Source organism: Aythya fuligula, chromosome 6 (assembly GCF_009819795.1).
Source record: "Aythya fuligula isolate bAytFul2 chromosome 6, bAytFul2.pri, whole genome shotgun sequence".
Lineage (NCBI taxonomy): Eukaryota > Metazoa > Chordata > Aves > Anseriformes > Anatidae > Aythya > Aythya fuligula.
The window spans coordinates 18,321,595-18,342,322 of NC_045564.1; the positions used below are offsets into that span (position 1 = coordinate 18,321,595).

General features: G+C 37.5%; 1 protein-coding gene across 2 annotated transcripts in view; it reads right to left on the reverse strand.

Moving 5' to 3' along the window:
• Positions 1 to 4,333: 4,333 nt before the first annotated feature.
• Positions 4,334 to 20,728, reverse strand: part of ITGA6 (integrin subunit alpha 6) — a 43,042-nt gene continuing 26,647 nt past the window's right edge. The window contains exons 10-26 of one of the 2 annotated variants that reach the window (XM_032190048.1): positions 19,052 to 19,147; positions 18,473 to 18,534; positions 16,575 to 16,732; positions 15,528 to 15,683; positions 14,709 to 14,824; positions 13,798 to 13,987; positions 13,629 to 13,712; positions 13,351 to 13,430; positions 13,110 to 13,187; positions 12,910 to 13,012; positions 11,698 to 11,871; positions 10,633 to 10,731; positions 10,156 to 10,266; positions 9,975 to 10,073; positions 9,511 to 9,636; positions 7,989 to 8,118; positions 6,364 to 6,430 (exon numbers count right to left, since the gene is read on the reverse strand). In XM_032190048.1, coding sequence (XP_032045939.1) covers positions 8,011 to 8,118; positions 9,511 to 9,636; positions 9,975 to 10,073; positions 10,156 to 10,266; positions 10,633 to 10,731; positions 11,698 to 11,871; positions 12,910 to 13,012; positions 13,110 to 13,187; positions 13,351 to 13,430; positions 13,629 to 13,712; positions 13,798 to 13,987; positions 14,709 to 14,824; positions 15,528 to 15,683; positions 16,575 to 16,732; positions 18,473 to 18,534; positions 19,052 to 19,147 — 1,840 coding nt within the window. In that variant the 3' untranslated portion in view covers positions 6,364 to 6,430; positions 7,989 to 8,010. Of the gene's footprint in view, positions 6,431 to 7,988; positions 8,119 to 9,510; positions 9,637 to 9,974; positions 10,074 to 10,155; positions 10,267 to 10,632; positions 10,732 to 11,697; positions 11,872 to 12,909; positions 13,013 to 13,109; positions 13,188 to 13,350; positions 13,431 to 13,628; positions 13,713 to 13,797; positions 13,988 to 14,708; positions 14,825 to 15,527; positions 15,684 to 16,574; positions 16,733 to 18,472; positions 18,535 to 19,051; positions 19,148 to 20,728 lie in introns of both variants that reach the window. The other variant, XM_032190047.1, reaches the window with a different exon arrangement.

A 20,728-nucleotide genomic window follows, 5' to 3' on the forward strand; every position in this document is an offset into this window, starting at 1 on the left:
ATAATGCTCTCAGACATAGGGTCTGATTTTTGGGTGGTCCCGTGTGGGGCCAGGAGTTGTACTCAAGGTTTTTTTGGGTCCTTTCCAACTTGGGATATTCTGTGTTCCATGATTTTGAATTTTCTCTCTTTTTTTTTTTTTTTTTTAATCCTTTTTCACTCATTGATGATCTTTTGGGGGCTTTCTCTGATCTGATCCAGTGTAGCACTAACTGGAGTTCTTATGTGCTAGTTTCTGTAAATGCTTAAGCAAAGCAAAAAGAAGAAAGGCATTATTTTTGTCATTTGGCATTTTTCTAGTCCTCTGTTCCTTCTTGTTGATGTTCTTGAAATCATAATATACACGGATCCACAATTCAAATGGGATAGAACAAATCAGATTTCAAAATAATTGAAAACATAGTGTTTAGTTTAAACCTAAGTAACTGCTATTTTTTTATATTTCCTTCCAACTTCAATTTAAAATTTAACATGGCATTTCAGATTTAATATGGTAATTGAAAGTAGATCATTCTTGCAGGGTGTTCCAGAGAAAGATTTTTTTGGTTTGCCACAGTCATACAGTAAGAGACTCCTTACTGGAAGTCACAGTTCTTGGTTGCTGCATGTACGGCTGCTTTTTCTTTCCTTCTTCCAAAATAACTACATCATAGGTTAAAAAGTAAAATAAAATCCAAAACATCAAGTTTCCAGGCATAGGTATGCATAGAATATCTCTGTTTTCATCTTTTTATCATTTATGTTCTTTGCTATGATGCCTTCTGGTGCATCTGTTTGTGTTGCTTTGCTCTGGGCTTGTCTCTGTTCTCAGGTTTTTGGCAATAAGTTTACTTGCTTTTGCTATGTTAGAAAACTTTTACAGGATTGCACTGGTTTGATGTGGCTTTCATCTCTTTCTTTTTTTGCAGTAGTAGAAATAAAAATATATAAAAAATGGGAACAAAGTTCATACACAGTGGCTTCTGTATGGGTTTGTATCAAATTACAGTAGGTTCAAGAGGAGCATACAGATGTTTGCATATTTATATTGAGCGTGTAATTAAACTTCGGAGTTTGTGAATTTTTGCCGTGTACAAGTTCATGTGAATCTAGATCAGAGGAAAGATGTGGAAATTGTAATTGATTATCGTGGATGGCTTCTCTTCTGTAGGGAAAACATAGCTGGTAGTGAATTTGAGCACTAACTTTTTGTGGGAACAGGAGGAGTGAAGCCTCGCTGTGTGCTGTGGTGCTGCTCCTCTGTAGCCACTGCTGGAGGTGAGGTGGCAGCTGCGAGGGATCAGTGCTCGGTGCAGGCATGCTGTCGGTGCCATGCAGTGCTTCTCCCTGCCGGGCTGCAACCAGTCGCAGGTGATCCCGCGAGTTAGCTGGCAGTGGTGCGCTTCTTGCCTCTGGCACCGAGCAGTTGGCTCCCTCTGCTTCAAGAAACCAGTCCTGTATGCTGAAATGTCCCACAAGCACGTCTTCTAATAAGCTTAGCAGTTGCGTTATTTCAGATACTTGTGGAAAGAACATGTGACTGTTCTGTCCCTTCCTCCCCTTTCCCCCAAAGCCACTGAGACAGAGAGATGAGGAAATAAGTAGTGCTGTGTATTGATGGCAAGGGAGTGTATGTTGCTCGGGGATGATTCTTAAGAAGCAGAGATGGCTGCAGCCTCTGCCTGTCTTCTAGCATCTAGTCTGGTACTGCCCTGAAAAGTTGCTGCTGCAAACATGGGTTTTGTAGAGGATACGAAGCAGGAATGGGCCTCCCTCTGAGGGCCTGGAGCACCTGGTGTGGAGGGGAGGCTGAGAAGAGGAGGCTGGGGCAGGGTCCTGTGAATGCATGTAAATACCTGGCGAGGGGAGTGAGTGAGGGCAGAGCCGGGCTCCTCGCAGGGCTGGCCAGTGACGTGGCCAGAGGCAAGTGGCACGAAGTGGCCCAAGGGGAGTTTCCACTTAAACACAGGAGAACTTCCACTGTGAGGCTGCCCAAAGGTTGCTCGGAGAGGCTGTGGCGTTTCTGTCTCTGGAGATGTTTAAGGACCAGCCTGTGCTAGCTGACTGTGTTGAGCAGGGGTTGGGTGGCTGACCTGCAAAAGTGCCTTCTGACCCCTGTGCTGCCAGCCAGGGATTTGGAGCCCCGGCCCAAGTGCCCTGGCTCAAACCTGGCTGCTGCAGAGCACAGCCACAGTCAGCCTGAGAGCTGGAGAAGGCAGGTTTGCTGTGAAGCCTGGAGAATTTTGCTTGGGGAAGACAGTCACGAGGAGGACTGTGCTGTCGTGCCTCCCTTGCATTCCTTGCCTAGCAACAAGTAGTGACTTTGGATTCCAGACAGGTAGGGGGGGTTATAAAAATAATAAGAATGCATAGTATAACTATGAATCCAGGACCTCAGAAGATGAATAGATCTTCAGATATGTCTGAGGCCTGAAGTTAAATAAATACAGTGAAGAAACTGTTAGCAGAGGCACCAAAGAGGAATGTGCTGCTCGGTTCTTGTTTTCAGGCATGCGTTTGCTAGCTGGAAAGGTAGAAGTGTCCACGATGTTCTGGCTTCAAGCAGGGCTGTGTTTACCTGGTTAATCACGGTTTGTCCCCAGGGGTATTGCAAATCAGCTGCTGGCACAGTCACCTACTCTGTGTGGGGGTAGGTGATTTCAGTCGTTTGTGTGGTAAGCAGCTTTCAGGTTCTGTGCGTTCTGGGCTGTTGGGTTTTGGTTAAGATGCACTGCCACAGTGACAGCTAGCTCTGCAGTGTGGGTGTCTTAGTGCCTCCTTTAAAAGCTTTCACTTTGGCTTGTGTTGTGCATGATGCTTGTGTTGGAGCACCCTGTTGCTTCGCCTCTCCCATGTATGAAGTTCCCTCTGTAGTCGGCATTACGCTGTCATGGCTCCGGCTACTGAAAGTGGCTCTTGTAAGCTGTGTCCCCTGTGCTGTGGCACTTCCGTATGTGAAGGTTTACTAGAATTCTAGTAGCGTACCACAGGCTATATAGTGCGCATATATATTATATATACATACTTTATATATACCCACACCTTAAATATATACCCACCCTATATATGTATAAAAACATGTATATTAGGCCTTGTATATGTGTATAGTATTTATGCTAGTACATTATGTACAATATATAAAGTATATACACACATACTACTATATATATACCCCTGTACTATAGTATATTTAACCTATACATAGCATATATATGACTATATAGAATGCTAATGAACTATGATGCTTTCGTATACATTAATATCTGAATGTGTGATGCTTTCGTATACATTTATTTGTGGATGTATAGTGATAACTGGGTCAGCCTTACAAAGACCTCAACTTTATCTTTTTTTCTGTGACAGGAAGAACACTCATGTATGCCGTGTTGGCACAGCCACTGTCCATGTTGTCTGGTGCTGCCGTGCTGTCAAGGTCTGTGTGTTGACAGGCACCGTCCTGGCTTCCTTCCACAATCACGCTGATCCACAAGAGGTTAGTGAACTGTTCTCCCAGTCCATATTTAGTCTTGTTGTGGACAATTGCTTGTGGTTTTAGTTATGTAAATGAAAATAATTGTTTAATAAAGGCAGGCTGTTTCCACATCTTTGACGTGCTCTGAGATCTATCAGCACCTTCTAGTCCTAGTACTAAAAATTTCATGTTGTAACAACAAATGCTGTTTTTTATTATTATTTAGAATGTATCCATCTACCTTTATCTTTAGGGCTTGTTGCATTGAAAGGTATTTCCTTTCAGCAGATGAAAGCAAAGCATCCTGTAAGGGTTAACATCTTAAATATAAAATATTGGGTTTCTTTTGATTTTTCTTTCCTGTGTCTTTTTGGCTTTTCTGTTTTTCTGTTGTTGTCTGTAGCTTGCAAACTTCCACTGCTAGGTACAGCTAGTTGTGTCAAATCCTTGACTGGTTTTGGGGAATGCATTTACTTCCCCTGCTTAGCAAAGCAGCTGGCAGCTGCCAGGAGACTGCATGGAAGGGCAGGGTGGCAGCACGTCTCAGGCACCCCAGCTGCGTGACAGAGAGGGGAGCTCGGCTGCATGCAGCTGATGCTTGGTGCTGTGCCTGTGCCACTGTGCCAGGCTCGTGGCCTGGCTCCTGTGGACGCTGGCACCTGCAGCAAGCAGCAGCCAGCCTGCGAGCATGAGATAGCGCACAATCTCCTGCAGCTGTCTTATCTGCCCTTCTGCATGAGGGCGGGCACTGAGGAGTTATGGCAATATTTATAGCGAGATCACTTGTTAAAGTGTGCAACTTTCAGCTTGTTCTTCTGATGTACTAGTGAACTTGGCTATGGCTATCTCATGTAATTGCAATATGAAATAACTATTACCAAAACACTTTTTAATAAAAAAAATTTATTTCACACTTCTATACAAATATCCACAGGTAATTTCTAATTATGGAATAATATGGCATTGCTAGCTGGTATTAAAAAAGAGACAGTTTGAAATAAAAGTATACCAGTGATGTGACTTATTTTTTAAAACTTTCAGTTTAACACTGCAGAGTTCTTAAGGGAGGGCCGTAATCTGCTTTCAAATCAAAGGCTACAATAGTCACTGTCAAGCTTCTTAGCACCTGATTAGCCTGTCTTCTTATGCTGCTGAGCCTTTCAGCAAATAAGCTAGATTTTAAAAGGTCAAAAATTGTTTAACAGCTAAATACATATTTTAAGTGTTCAAAAAATCAGGGTGATAACAGACTGAGATCATTTAGTGGGAGGAAGAAGAGTATACTAAATTAATCCTCTTTCTATAATGTTAACATTTTAGGTGACCATACCTTCTAACAAGGTATTTTCAAAGTTGGTAGTAAAAAATAAAGATACCTGACAACTGCCCTCTTAGCAGGTTTTCACCCTATGAGGGCAAAAAGTACCAAGAGGTTTTTGCATAGTTCAAATTACTAGCAATTAACATGCATACTTTTTGAGCTTAGTTGTTTTACACTGAATAAACAAACTAATCTTCATTCTTAGATAGTACCAATGCTTTAGAACATGGGTTTAAAAAAAAAGTCAACTCCTTAAATAGCTTTATCAATTATGTTACAACAATTAGATTACTGATAAGCACAATATTGTGACTCTACTCTTACCAACATTCAGGTATTCAAGAGTATTCAGTAGTCTCAAAGAGGATCAACTCAGATCCTCATAGTTAAATTAGGCATTTACAGCCTCCTTCAAGTGCTACGTAACAGTTGCAGTAGTCAACACCTTTTGCCAAACAGGAAATCCTTATGATGCTGGAAAGTTTTTTCCAAGAGAACCTCTTACTTCTTCCAGTAAGTATAAAACTGTATCTAAAAACCCTACTTTATGCTTGGTGTCCAAACAGTAAAATAGTCTGAAGTAATATACAAATCATATTACAAGACCTGATAATTCTTATTAGGTAAAGTTATAAGTATCAGGAAAATAAGACTCCACATACATCATTGGAATAAATATTTACATTTTTTGGAAAGCATTGGCACCTTCAGTTATGTATTAAAATGCAGTGAAAGCCTCAGGTCTCATCATATGAAGTTCATAAACACAGTGGTTTGAAGGTTCAGTTAAGTCTTTGGCCTAGCAGTTAGACAAAGACAATGATTTATAACAAAAATAAATACAAAAATGACTGAAATATATATATACAAAACGTACATCTAATATTCAAGCCTCTTTTAAAACGAAACAAAAAAACCTGTGTATATTTGTTGTGAGCAATATTCACATATTCTGATCTTAAAAACCAAGCAATGTGAGCTATTGCACGTATAATTTAAGGTGATGCTTTTTGTGAAGTCCTAACTACTGCAGCAGGCAAAGCACATGACTAAAATAGATTTGCAGGTCTTCGGATTATACTCAAACAATGTTAAGGCCACTGCGTGTTTATAATAACCTATGCATTGAGGGAAGGATGGAGAACCTATGTTGACCTCAACCATGCATTCCTTGCATTCCCAGGAAAATCAGGATCACAAGAAAGGTCTGCCATAGTGGTTTTGTATATTTTGTAGAAAAGAGCCCAACACAACACAGTATTTTCTGAAGTCTGAGTTAGATTTGAAGGTAAAAAAGAGGCAGAGTAGAAATTAAATAATGCAAATTAAAGTCCATTGAAGCAATTTTGACTGTGCAAACAAAAGCCTCAATATAAGTAGTAGTATCTACAGTCAAACGGTGAAGATGTCCATAGTGTTCATACGTCTAACTCCATGAGCACTCCATAAATGGCAACATTTAACTTCTATCTGAACTTTGTAGAGGGAAACGACTTTTCTCTAAGAATAACTTTCATTCTCATTCCATTTTGTGAACCATTGTTTTGTCTCAAGATCTTTGCACATCCCATCTTTGATCTCTCGCTCTTCTTTTCGAATTCTTACAGCATGATATCGGGGGACACTGTCATCGTACCTGGAACGCTGGAAGAACCCGCACTGAGGCCAAGACAAAAAAAAGACGAGGTTAGGTTTAAGTTGCCGTGAAAGTACTACAACAAAATTCTTCTTTTGCAGAGACTTACAGGTAAGAAAATTGAAAATAACAAGATGTAGGCAAAAATGCACCGTGTAAGTCTTCCTACAAAGTTATTCGTTCGTATAATGAGAAATACTTATGCTAAACAAAGATGTAAATACAGTGCAGGAAAGCTTGCTTCTCCTGAATCAAAGGTAGGTATGTACTTCGTTATGTTCCTGTATGGTGACATGATTTACCATAAAACCTACAGAAAGATTTCCAGGCCCTTCAAGAAAAGTTATATCAGGGCTTTTTTTTTTTTTTTTTTTTTTTCAGAGCACCATCACAACTGTAGTCACCTGAACTAACTACACATATGCAGTATTAGAGCATGAGTCTTGCTTAATACGTCTGGTGCAAAACAGACATAACTTGAAAGTTTTGTAGTACGCCCTGACACATCTCCCTAGATAGAATATAGTACAGGGTTGTGTGTTTGTTTTTAATTCAAAGCTAATATAAAAACAGTTACTGTTTTTTTTTTTTTAAACTATTTAAGAATGTACTGAAATTAAAATTTCAAAATAAACTGGAGTTTTGGCCACAGTGGTACAGAGGTGATGACTAGCAGAAGACACTAGATATGATGTGCTTATGGGTTGCAGAAGTCAAGATTAACGGTAAGAGACATTGTGTCATCTGGCTGTCATTACATAGTACTAGAAAAAAGGAAGTGGCAATGTTTTGTTCCTAGTATTTGAGGTGGTAGAATTTGGGGTTTGTTGTTGTGTGTTTTTTTTCCCAATCTATTATAATTTAAGTGGGTATATATTAAAAAATAAATGGAGGCATGGATCAAATTTTTTGGCCATCTCTTAGAGAAGATGTCATACACACAGTTTTGACAGATTTTGGTTAAGAATTCCTCCCCAATCCCTCATGTCAAAGCATCTTTAATTAGTATCCTGTACATGCATGTATTCTCTTAAGTTGAGTGAAGGTTGCTAGAAGCATAAACGGTCATGCATCATAGTAGCTTCAGCGGAGAAAGGTTTCTACCTAGAAAAGTATGATGTAGAATAGAAGGAAAAAAGGTGGTTCCACAACAATTATCTTTTCTTTATGACAACCCCTTTCATTAATGAGCAATGTGTATTTTTAAGCATGCGCTAAAGGTTAATAAAGCAAGTTTATCTTCCACATAGTTTAGCTTTAAGTATTAACTCTGCAGTGTTGATTACCACCTCTCAAGCTTAAAAACTAACTTGTACTGTTAAAACATCAATTCAAAAAAACACTAAAATCCATTGCAACAGATAAAGATGTTTTCTAAAGAAAAAGCTTTTTTTGACCAAGGTAAACACCTGTGTTTATGTGCACCAAAAGGTGAATATCTATTAATAGAACGAGCAAGCAAGTACTGATAGTCCGTAATCCAAAAGTTAATAGAACATTAGCAGCAAAAGCTTCATCGTTAGCCACCGCAACCATAGCATGTGCCACCACAGCTAAAAATTAAAAAATATCATTGATTACCAATTATAGGAGTAGATCAATACTACGCATCAGAAGTAAGCCTCTCTTTATCAGATGGCTGAGCATGGATCTCAGCCTTGTGATATGTGGCATCATAATGATCTTTCTTATTTCTCTTGAAGAAACCACACTACAAGGAAGCAAGGTATTTAGTCATTTTTTGTGGACTGGAAAAAGTTAAAACTATTAGAACTGACTTGAATAACTATCTTTTCGTAATCACTTCATGGGATTGTTGTCTGAAAAGAATCGAGAAAACTCTCAGCTGTATCTAGATTTGAGAACTCTGGGACTAACTTAATCTGTAAATAGTATAATCTGGGATAAGGAATATTATTTTGATAAATTTTTAATACATCATTTTTTCAAGAAAAGCTACTCTACCGTGTATTTGTAGCAACTAAAACTGTCTGTGAAGAGCAGTAAGACATCTATATGGAAACCAGTTTATGGACTACTGCACAGGGTAAATAAAGAACAAAAATATGAGTTACTGATTTTTCCTGTGCAACACAAGCATTTTTCTTATACCCAGTCATGCAATTGTCTATGATGTACCATGTTTGTCCTTCATAAGATGGCTCAGTGTCTGTCATCGGAAAAAGTATTTCACACTGTGTGTGAATGCATGCATTTTCATGTGCAGTAGAAAACTAATATGTATAACCTAACAGCCCACACAAGGCCTTAATTGTAATTCATTAGGAAGATTTGCAGCAGAGGCTGGGCGTTTTTTGGAAAGAAGGAAGTCAAGCATCCTTTGAGAAGTAATCTGTAGCAAACAGTAAGTCTTCAACAAAGCCATAACTGCTCCAGTGACAGATAGGATATTCCTTTTCAGCTATTCTTTCGTAATAAGATTCTCCTATCCCATAACAACATTAACTGCCTACAACAGTAAATAGTAAGAATAAAAGAACTACTCTGTTATACTTGGAACCATAGCTAGCTGTAGAAGTGCCAAAGATAGTTAGAAAACTAGGTGCTTTTTTTTCCTTCAAATTTTTAACTTTTAGTTTAAATATTTATTCCTTAAGGGTTTCTCAGATAAGTAACCAATACTGAAGAAATTGAACAATACATTTGGTTATGTGCTACTTTTGCACATTTTGGTTATTTTCATCTACTATGTCTTTAATGGTATTTCTAATGTTATGAGAACAAAGCCCTGTTAAAATACTGATAGAGAGTTCAGTTTTACACCTAACCACAAAAGCCTTGCTTATTATCCATCCATATCAATGTATCAATCTTACGAAGCTTTGTCTAGACCTCAAAAAAACTTCCTTTCAAGGATCTGGATACAGAAAAAAATCCTATCAACTATAGCAACAAGTCTTCTCTTATGACCATTTTTATTCCAGATGTTACTAAACTGAGAGAAGTAGTGTACAAGTTTAGGCCATTTTGCTGTCTTTTGGGTCCTAAATGTAAAGCAAAAATACTTGTTTGCTTAATTAGTTTGCTACCTTGTCATCTGTACAACAGGACATGTTAAATAACCAGGTAACTAAAAACTTACCTTCCATAGCAGGAATACCAGCAGTGCAAGCATCAGTATTCCAGCAAAAATAGCCACCGCAATGATCCACCAAGGCACTCCTGTATAAAGTGCTACTGGTTTTGCAGGAAAGACAGTAACACGCACCTAAAGGAAAGAAAGTATGTGAAGATGAGCATTTCAAAATCATTGAAATTTAAGATAAAGCTGCAATTTATAGTTTTATTTTCTTTTTATGACAAGATATCTTCTCTCATTTGCAAAACACTTTTGGGAAAAAAAGTTCATATTGGTATCATTTCAATATGGTAGTGAATTTTGCCAACATAATTAAATGTGAAAAGGTTTGTTAATTCAAAATTCAATTAGAAATCTGATTTATTAGGTAGATTTATTTTAAAATGTTTTTTTTTTTTTCAGTCTTCGAGATAAGCTGGAAACATAACAAACGTAACCTATGGCTAACATTTAACTGTTGAACCTACCTGAGCAATTTCATTTGTGAGTTTAACATTCTTAGCTGCAGCAGGAACACTGATTGAGGCTCTAACAAGAATGTCTAAGTAGTTCATTTTGGAGTATTCCTGTTCCAAAATAAAGTACAATTAGACATAAAACAGGAAAGAACTCTATAATCTTTCAAAAATGGGAGGTAAGAGGACTTACTTCTACAAAAGTACTGTTCCAGAGTCTGGAACGCAGCAAAATAGATGCCTTGCTGTCAAAACCCTTCAGGGGACATTTTATGTCCACACACCGTGCATTCACATTGCAGTCCTGCAGTTAAAAATTTCTACGTGTAAGTAAAAATATCTTCACAAATTGTTGAACCGTCACCTTCTCCACCAAGATTTAAAATTGGATTATATGCATTATGTTTATGTACAAGATCCAAAATCTGTTTGTACCAACAGCAATATGGATGTAATCACATTTCCACATAGATAGCCCTGCAGAAATTCTTTCCTAGTTCCATCTCCATCAGTAGATAATGCAGAAGGACAAATTCTAAAAGTATTAATACTTGGTTTAAGATAGAAACAAACTGGAGATAGCTTCTTTCACCCTGCCAAACTCCAAAAGCCCTGTTAGGAGTGAAGCGGAAGGTATCAAACAAGACTGTAGTTAATGCAGTATGCTTACCAAGGTCTTATATTTTCTTTCTGAGAACAAAGAAAATGCTTTGCTGTCTGTAATCTGTTTCTCTGCCACCTCACGCTTTCTCCTGGAGTTATGAGATTCCTTGGAGAAAAAAAAGTTTTACTATGTTATCATATGTTTGTCTTAATTCTGTTCCCCATACAAGCATAAACAAAGTTTGTTGTTTTGTTGTTTTGTTTCAAGATTAGCACAAGTGACTTCACTCTATAAACCCTATTTACATATATTCATTGCTAACAACAGAATCACAAAAACTTGGTATTAACCAAGAAAAGGTTAACTGCCTTCTTTGACAGGTCAATGGGTTTTTAGACTTGTAAAGCTTTTAATGTTGTTTCCATTTTTGTTCTATATATATGGCATTAATGTTACTGTGCTAATACAGTAAGATGGTCAGTATGATGCATTTTTTAAACTGCATATTAAATACTTACTAGAAGTTTTATTAACTAATATAATGATCAAGACACTGACAAAATGGGTTTACGTGTATGCAGTTCAATGGTGAAAATTACAACTTCTCCCAAGTAACCTTGAGATTATATGAGAAACAATGAAAATGAGACTTGAGGTTTAGAAAAAATCTTGCTAAGTAGACACAAAGGACTATGAAACTCTTGCTTCAGAAATTGCTTTTAGCATATTTCTTGTAAGCAATTAAATGTATTTACAAGCTCTTTCTCTTTCAAAAGAGTACGTGGATTTCCCTTGGGCTGGGGAGATGTTTGCTGTCTTTTTTCCGTGCAAGAACACAGACTTCAATAATGTTGATGATGTGTTAAAGCTAACAGTAATTTCGGCCTGCAGAAGCATATGACAGCAGTGCCCACTGCAGCTACAGTCACCATGAGATAGCAGCTGTCCTGTAGCTTACCTGTAGCTGTTACACGAAATTGCCTGATAAGGTTAAGAATGCATTGTTTGTGCTTTTGGCCATCCCGAGAAAAAAAATACGTTCTGGAGGCAAGCTCTTACACCTTACTATCACAAGCTATGGTGCTTTAATATTGTACTTATTAGTGACCAGTAGAAGGTAGGGTAACTTACCGCAAGACGCAAAGAATTGATTTCATTCTGTGGTTGACAGGAGACTTTTTCCAAGCCTTTGGAATCTATTTTCATCAAATACAGCAGCCATTTGCCATTACTAATTTCTTTTGGCCACTGGATGTCCAGGGAAGCTGTACCAAATGTTTTCAGTGGCCTGCCCAAGTTAGTTACCTGTTAAAATAAACATTCTTTAAATTGTGTTTTAAAGGGGTTTTCTGTTTGAAAATCAATGACTGTTACTGACTTTGACAACTTCTAAGCATGCAGTTAACAGGACATTTAAAAGCCACTGAAAGACAGCTGAAACAGAGCATAACAACAAAAGCATATAGTAAAACGAGCACACTTGAATAGTAACTAATACTGAGCTTGATTATAGTAAGATTGTAATTCCCTAACATTAACTTTAAGCTGTTGATGTCTAGAAGTCTGTCTACATGTAAAACAACAACAACCACCCTTTATTTTGAGAACTAAGAAATCATTTTAGTTACGTTACTGAGGCAAACTGAAAGTTGGAGGAACTCTGACACAGAAAGATAACCAACTCCCACTGAAATAGTTTGGGAATTGTTTCCCAACTTTTTTTTTTCTTTCTTAGTGTTACTGCTTATGATAGCAAGTTATAAAACAGATTTTCTAACTGCTTCAACATTAATACTGTAGTTAAATACACAGGTAGAGAAGTAAATGAAGGATTTGACATAGGATTGTTCTCTGGAAATCCATCTAACTACACATAAATACAGAAGGGCTTGAGTTAATGAAAAAGCAATCCGCTTCCAGACACACAAAGATTTCACAGAATCAGAGTACTCCCACTTCCCCTTCTCCTCAACTGATCAATTAGGCAGAAGACTAAAAGGGTGAACTTAGGCTCATGTGTTCAAAATGGCTCTGCAGTGTCATCTTGTGCGTGTTCAATCCTGCATGCCCTAAGTACACATATTTGCTGTTTGCCTGCATCAGCCAACATCTGGTCACATGCAGTTAGACTTCTGGGTTTGTTTCCCACCTGTACGGAGTTTATGGTGTATACTGGAATGCACATGAACTGCTCTACAAGAATGTGTACATCCAGCCTCATTCTGAACAGGAAGTCAGGATTGTGGGACTAGATCCAGCAACTTTTTCAAGTACTCAGACACATAAAAGGAGAAGCTGTTCTTTCGATTAAAATAGCTATTAGAATTAATCTAAATTACTCACTCTGAATTCATATTCTATGAGGTTTCCAATGTTATCTTCAGATTTCATAGCGCTCTCACCAATGACGTTACCTCCAAAATATACCTGAGAAGGCTTAGCCACTCTGTTCAGGTGGCGGGTGGAGAGAGGAGAATAATCAGATTTTAATGAAGTCTGCAGCAAAGGTGCTCTGCCCCCCAATCTGGTCTACCAACACTTACCCAGTAAGTGATAAAAACAATTCAAGAACCACTTTAGCACTTGCTGTAATTGTAGTCAAATTAGCCTGAGTGCTTGTTCTAAAAAAAAAAAAAAAAAAAAAAAACACTGTTGATTTTATCAATTTAGCGGTTTTCACTTTACTATTAAACTGCTTTTATGTATCAGATCAAATAATTAAAAATATTTTTAACTGTATGTAAAAACAGCACACATGCATATGCACAAAATAAGAAAACTTACGTCTCCAGCTTCAGATTAATGTCCAAGTCTGTCGTATCAACATTAACTTTAGTGGTACTTAAGATCAGATAAAACGTTACCTAGACAGGAAAGAACATCCACAAAATATGTAAATATTTTATGGAAGATAATGATATATGGAATATTATAGCAACACACCATCAAATTCTAAAGTTAAAAAGACAGATCCAAATCAAATTTATAGTTATGACACAAACTTTGGAAGACTGTAGTCGGGAATCAAATTATGTAATGTGAGTAAAATAGGTGCAACTTACATTGGAGTTTCTCTTGAAAGGATTTCCAAGTTCACACTCTGCTTGAGAACCATTTTGGTTGGCACCACATGTTAGCTGTTTTTCCTGAATAAGTAGAGTATATTTATAAGTAAACATATGCCCAAAGTGTTTAAAACTTTGAGTATCCTTTCTGTTAAAAAATACTCACTGGATATCCCCTCATCTCTCTGAATGCGGAATAGGTCAGACTGTCTGGAAAAGTTGCAATTAGTTTAGCTTCGTATGCATCTTCACCATCCTTTTGTGGATTTTTTGCATCAGATGGATTATTAGTCACGGTTATTTCCAGTGCAATATCTTTCTGATCTTTCAGAACAAGCACTGGCATGCCCTTTTCACTGCAGAAATAGAATATACGCGGTTCTGTGCATTAGGAAAACATATGCATTTGAAAGTTTGTTTCTTACTGTGGTTTTACCCAAATATAATTCCCTCTATTAATGAAGAATTACTGCAAGAACATAAACACAAGAATGGTCATAGTTTTTTGTGGCACACACACTGCTAAAGGCTGACTGTTCACAGTAAGTAAACATACTTCCTTTAGCCTTTTTTGTTTTGTTTTTATACCTTCTTTCTAGTATCAGTCAGCCCTCCAAGGAGGAAGGATGCTATGGGGTGTTGGGGGCCTGTCACGGTGTAACAATTTCTCCATTTACTTCTCTGTGAGTGATTGTCTTAAGCTACTGGAATGTAGTACATCACGTTGTCATACAATGAAATTTCATCTCAAAAACAATTAACAGTACCATACAAGAAACTGCTGCTAGGCTGCTTATCATTTCTCCAGTGGTTAGTAACCTTATTTTACATTTTAGCCTAAATCTGCACACAGTTATAGCCACTTTACATCCATCTAACTCTGTACCATGACTCTTCTTCTAAAGCTCATCCCTACTCCCCCATGTTTGTCACCTTGACAGATCAGTAGTACACAGGACTGTGTTTGCCAGACCAACAGAACAAAACTGTTCTAACTCCCAAAATAGAATATAAAAGGTATTTTTTTCAGTGCTTGTCAATAATTTGAATTTTAGCAATGCATTAATCAAGACTTACATTGGTAAATAGGTAAACCTGTCTTCGTTTCCTTCTCTAGTGCAAAACCGGTATTGAAGGTTCAGGTTGCTGTGACATTTATTGTCTTCTCCACATCCTTCTTTTAAGAACTCCACCTAGATAAAACCAAAGCATGTTTATTGCATGCCACGTGATACTAGCTTAAAACAAGCTTTCTGATGTGCAGTGCATAAAGCATCTACAGGGAACTCAAGAAGTTCCCTGGATAAAGTAAGATTTTAACTTGACTCTACTTCTTACCTGTCAAGATTTGTTTTTCTTTGTGAGCCCTAGACCTTGATGCTGATAAATTAAAATTTTATATGTAACTAAAAGGCAGAATTACATAAAACTTGATGCTTTACCCTTCTAAAAGAGAAGTACACTCCTAATGTGGAAAAACATCCTTAAATCTGATTCTTCAGCAAGCACTGAGGAAATAAGATCTTTTACTCGAGGTAGGTCATTGAGATGAAGAGCTCTAATACTGCTACTAGCATCCTAACCATGGAAGAATTAGACTGCACATTATTTGTAATGTGGGTAAGTGTGCACAGGAGGTGACAGATTACCATTTTTATTCAGAAGTGTTTCCTCCTATATGTGTTGGTGAGGAAAAACAAATAACAGCTATATCATCCTCACCTTTTTACAGAAGAAACACAGGATCAAATTCAGAACATTTTCTAAAAAGTTCTTGACAAAAGTACAAAATATAAGCCAGTAGTTACAAATTCAGAGCCACACAAGTTATTTCTGTAAAGTTCAGTGACTTATCAAAGTACAAATTTCTAAGAAAATATGCTGTTGAAGGCTTACTTTTGCAACTGTTGTTTTAGGTTCATTTGAATCTAGAATTGGTATAAGATCTGGAAGCGCTTTCTCTTTTCTTGTGGATGATGAGCTAGACTCCAGGCCAGCAATTTCAACACTGACTGATACAGGAATTGGGCGTAGCTTATCTTTTACTACATCCTGTCAAAACATTTTAAACAGCATAGTTAGCATACAGTGCAGATGAGAAAAAACACTCAAAGATCAGCTTTTGATATACATTTTCAAACAAGAAGAAAAGCAACATCTCCTTTGGACCATTTTTCCAATATTAAAACTATTCATTATTTAGAAACGCATCATTTTCTAAAAATATGCAAGAACACAAGGAATCCTAGCCCTACTGTCTTCATTTTTTTCTGGCTTCCTGATCTGATGATTTCACTCAGAGTTAAGAATTATTAGGAATAACAAATGTCAACTCTGGCTACAAATGTGAACTCACGCTACAACAGTAAAATAACACTTTCTCTCTGTTGTGTAGATGCAAGGTTTTTAATTTCCTATGGTCAAAAAGCAATATTGTAGGCTTATTATTCCTGAGCCACAGATAGAAAATTTGTTCAGCTGTTGGAGTAAAGTCATTTTTAGAGGCCATTACAGCAGTAAACTACGATTGCATACCAAGCTTTCTTGTCATGCCCATTCATCCTGTCCAAAACCTGTGGCTTGAAATTCTTTTCCTAGCTAGTCACACTATTAAATTCTACAACCGGTACTACTGTGTTTTCTAACAACTCTCAGTTTCTGGCATTTGTTCCCTCTCTATTGTTCTAAATTGTTTCAGCTCTACTGACCTCCAGAGAACACTGCAGTGTCTACAATTTTTATTTATGTTTTAAAATAAAGGCAATGGGAAGAAGCAACACATGTACAGGGAATAGTAAAGTACTACTTAGCTATGGTTTTCTAGTGCTGAAGCCTTATATTGCACATGATTTTTAGGTTGCATACAAAGGTACCACACGGCTGAAAGAGCAAGATACTTTTATTTAAATGGGTCTAAAAGAAAAAGCGAATACTGTGCCTTACCTGCAGTACAAGCTTGGTTGTCACACACTGTTTAGAGTTCTGGCCATTTAGGGTTGTACTTGCATTGAACGAATCAGACTGATGGTCTTTAAACAGCACCCTAGAATTCATGCCTAATTGCTTCCTCTCCTTTTCTGCTTCAAATGTATAGTTGATCTCTGTATGAGGAAATAGTTTGCTATTAAGAAGGACCTTTGCCATATTAAAAAAAAAAATAAAATGGTTTAATAAAGTCATAAAACAGTGTGGGTTGAAAGGGACCCTAGATATCATCTAGTTCCACCCCCACCCCCTTCCATGGGCAGGGATGCTACCCACCAAATCGGGTTGCCCAGGGCCTCATTCCAACCTGGTGGTCTGGAACACCTCCAGGGATGGAGCATCCACAGCTTCTCCAGGCAGCCTGTTCCAGTGCCTCACCACCCTCTGAGTGAAGAAGTTCCTCCTAACATCTGATGTAAATCTCCCCTCTTTTAGGTGAGAAACATTTCCCCTTGTCCTATCACTAACTGCCCGCATAATTTCTCCAGGTATGATCTTACCAGCAGCATTCTAGAAGACTTGTTACCCTCTGCTGAATTTTACTAATGTTTTCAGTTGTTTAAAAAAAAACTTTCTCCACCTGCATGTTTTGTTCCTCTCCAGTTGAGGGCCAGATACCCTGTACAGGTCATGTATCTAAAGGAAACTTCCAAAGTGCTTTTAGTCAATAAATTCCTGGTGCTTTACTAAAATTCAGAGCTGACTAAAGCAGCTGTAATTGCTGTTGTAGAGCCAGTAGAGGGCTGAGATTTAAAAAAAAAAAAAAAAACTTTGTAAATACTCTGACTTGATCCCTTCATTTCTATCTTGTCCCAAACTGCACCTAAGCAGCCAAGCAGACTTTTGAGGTCAAGGTACATTGTTATTTTCACACAGAAAGCAATAGCCTATAGCTTTCTAGCTATGTCTGCTAAGGCAGGGAATACCATGTTTTGATAGATCTGAACTCTGTGCGTCTTTTAAACATCTCTGTATTCGCCAAGCTAATGTTGTGTTCCAAGGCTGGGAATGGCACTGAGCGTGCCAGGCCTCAGGAATGTGCAGAGGGGCAGGTCCAAGACCCTGTTCAAGCACATCCTATAGATTTTACAAGTAATTCAGAAACTCAAACAACACAAGAGGAAAAAGAGGCTTGGGCTGAGAATTCTTCTCATTTCCTCTCAAGATCCTACACAGTTTTCTGAAGTGTATTAACAGCAGCATTGTAACAACTTAGACAAAAAACGGGAGACATCAGAAACTGATGCTTTGCATTTTTACCGATATTTATGACACAATCTTCCAGCCTCCTATTAATACAGAGATCTACTATATCAGTTGCTGACTTCCACTAAGTTATATGCATGAATACAAAACACTTTTTGTAAGTGCAAGTCCTCAACAGGAAATAATGTTTATTAATGACATATAAATTGGGCTTTAGAACTATTTTCCAAAGCAGGAGCAGCCTGGAGAGGCAAAATGGTTTTAGTCTGTATGGCAGCCATTTGCTCACTGGCAGTTATGTGACCTAGAAAACTTCAACTGAGTCTTTTACCCACAGAACTTCCTAACGCACCAGAATTTCTTTATATGACCCTATGTGCTACTGTACATACAGATACCGCAATAACTAATTGTCCTTAGTACTGAGTTGCGTTTTAAACCTGACAGTTTGAGATGAGTCACTATAATTTAGGTACTATTCTTACATGATACTCTCAAAATTTATTTATTTATATATAAATATATATATATATATTTATATTTATTTATATATATATATATATATATTTATATTTATATATTTATATTTTATATATATATATATATATATATAAAACAAAGATTAAAACATACTTATCTTCAAAACTTACTTATTCGTGGATTTAAATTACTGGGGTTTGCAGTATAATGAAAACATGCTTTCACATCCATCCTGTAAAAAGTGCCAAGAAATTAAAATTAACTTTAATAAGGCATGGTCCAACAAACTGAAAAGTTTTAACAGTCCACTGAATGGTGTCATCACAGCTTATGACTGTGGTTTTCACACTAGAACCGTCATTTGCTGCTTACTAAACTGAATTACAAAGCAAGGAAAAATGTTTAATGAGCAATTAGTAATATTTTCTGACATTTGCTTTTACATCTCTATTCATGAGAAATCAGTTCTAGGTAAGATATTTTAAGATACCTGAAGTCCTAAATGGCAAAGTGACATTCATTTTCAAAAACATGCATTGTAAACAGAATGTATTCCACATGAAGTCTTTAGCACTAGTCATGACAAATTCAGGAAGTTAAAATGACCACATGTAGATACATTTGCTTCATCTGCACAACTGTCATATCCCCTCACCTTAATATAGTCACTGTTTTGTGATACGTTTTGACAACAGAAAGCTCAATACACCAATGTTCCCGATAGAATAATAGAATAATTTTTAAATTACCATATTTCACCAGGGTCCTCAGAGTTCCTTTTCTTTAGATCAAGTTTGTCAGGCTGTACTGTAATGCTTTTCATAATGCTTATGACAGGCCGAGATCTTTATTTGGGGGAAAAATGGGGAAAGAAAAGAAAGGGCAAAAAAAAGTTTCTGTTAAGATTAATGAAATAATTACTGTGAATCCTTGATGCCCTCTATGCCTGCACTAATTTGCAGCAAAGACAAAAAACATGAGTTTTAGGTTTTGCAGTGGTAAAAAAACAAAACAGCTTAAAGCTAAGCTAACCAAGTCACAAGAAATGACTACAACAGTGAGTAGTAAATGCCTGACGGGGGACAGGGTGTATTAATGTAATGTTATGGTTATCATTTTATACACATACTTAAAACAGGAAATTCAAAGTGATGGTTCCCATACCAAGGGCAATTCAGGCCCTGTGTACAACTGTAGGAACTAAAGTTCATTCAGATTAATGTCCAGAACAGCTTTAACGTGGAGCCTGGATGGCTACAGAAAACAACATTTTTATTTCCTGACTCCTCTCTGCATGTAGTCTGCAATCATAATTTAGCCTTGCACTTCTTTTTTCCTTTCTTTTTCTTTTTGGAAGGGACAAGAAAGTACAGTTTGTATGAAGGTAAGAATGAGATAATCCTGTTCTCACGGAAGCATCTAAAGGCTGTTTACATTAGAACCCAAAGAGGCCAGTATGACACCTTACTCTTTTCAGCAGATGTAACTGGGTCACCCCTTTCACTGTCAGCATGGACTTGGTCAGAACAGACCAACGTTCAATTCCACCTAGTTTGTTCTCTTCCACAAGCAATCTGAATTGCTTTTGTTGGATGCTGTTTCAGTGTATGTAAGGGCATTACAATTATCTACACAGATACTATATACCTTAGAAATGGCATCATGAAAAGATTGTAGGAAAAACAATTCTGTAGGAACTTTCATTCTGCCTGAAAAGTAGAGTTGTTTTCATCCGCAAAATTCAGATAACCAATTTCAGTTTTGCCCCTCTCTTTTGGGGACCTGAAAATAACCACCACAGCCTCGAACTTCATGCAGGATTCACAGCTCTAAGGAAGAGGTAGTCTTCCTCCTGCTCATTACCAGTGTTTCAGCTTAACAATACATTAAAAGAAAAACAGAGGCCTGTAAAGGTAAATCATCATCCTGGTACATCCTAATTAAGGCATGTGCTACAGAAATCCACAAGGATAGTTTCTGCAGGGTCTCATGGACTCCGCCACAACCTCAGCAAGGCAGTATGCCTCACTGCTTTCAAATCCTCAGCTACAGAACTGACATTCTGCTTTGTTTTGTTCTACCTTCAGCAAAGCAGGATTTGATTTATATAACAGCAGCAAGATAAAGCTCTAGCAAATATATCAATTATCTTCTTTCTTAAGGCAAAGGAATTATATATCACTCAATTCAGACAAATCAGACATGGACATCCAAGTGAGTTACCACAGGGCGCAAAGCTAAGGTACAGATTTACAACAGACATTGGCACTCCACACTACATGTAACTGTCCACGTCCACCCTCCCACCCTGTGTTAATTGTGAAGTAGCTTCTCAATGAGAAAAAGTAACAAACCAACGTGTGGTATTTTTTCCCAGAACTTCTAATTTCTAGAATAAAAAAATTACTCCAAGCAAAACAGCTCTT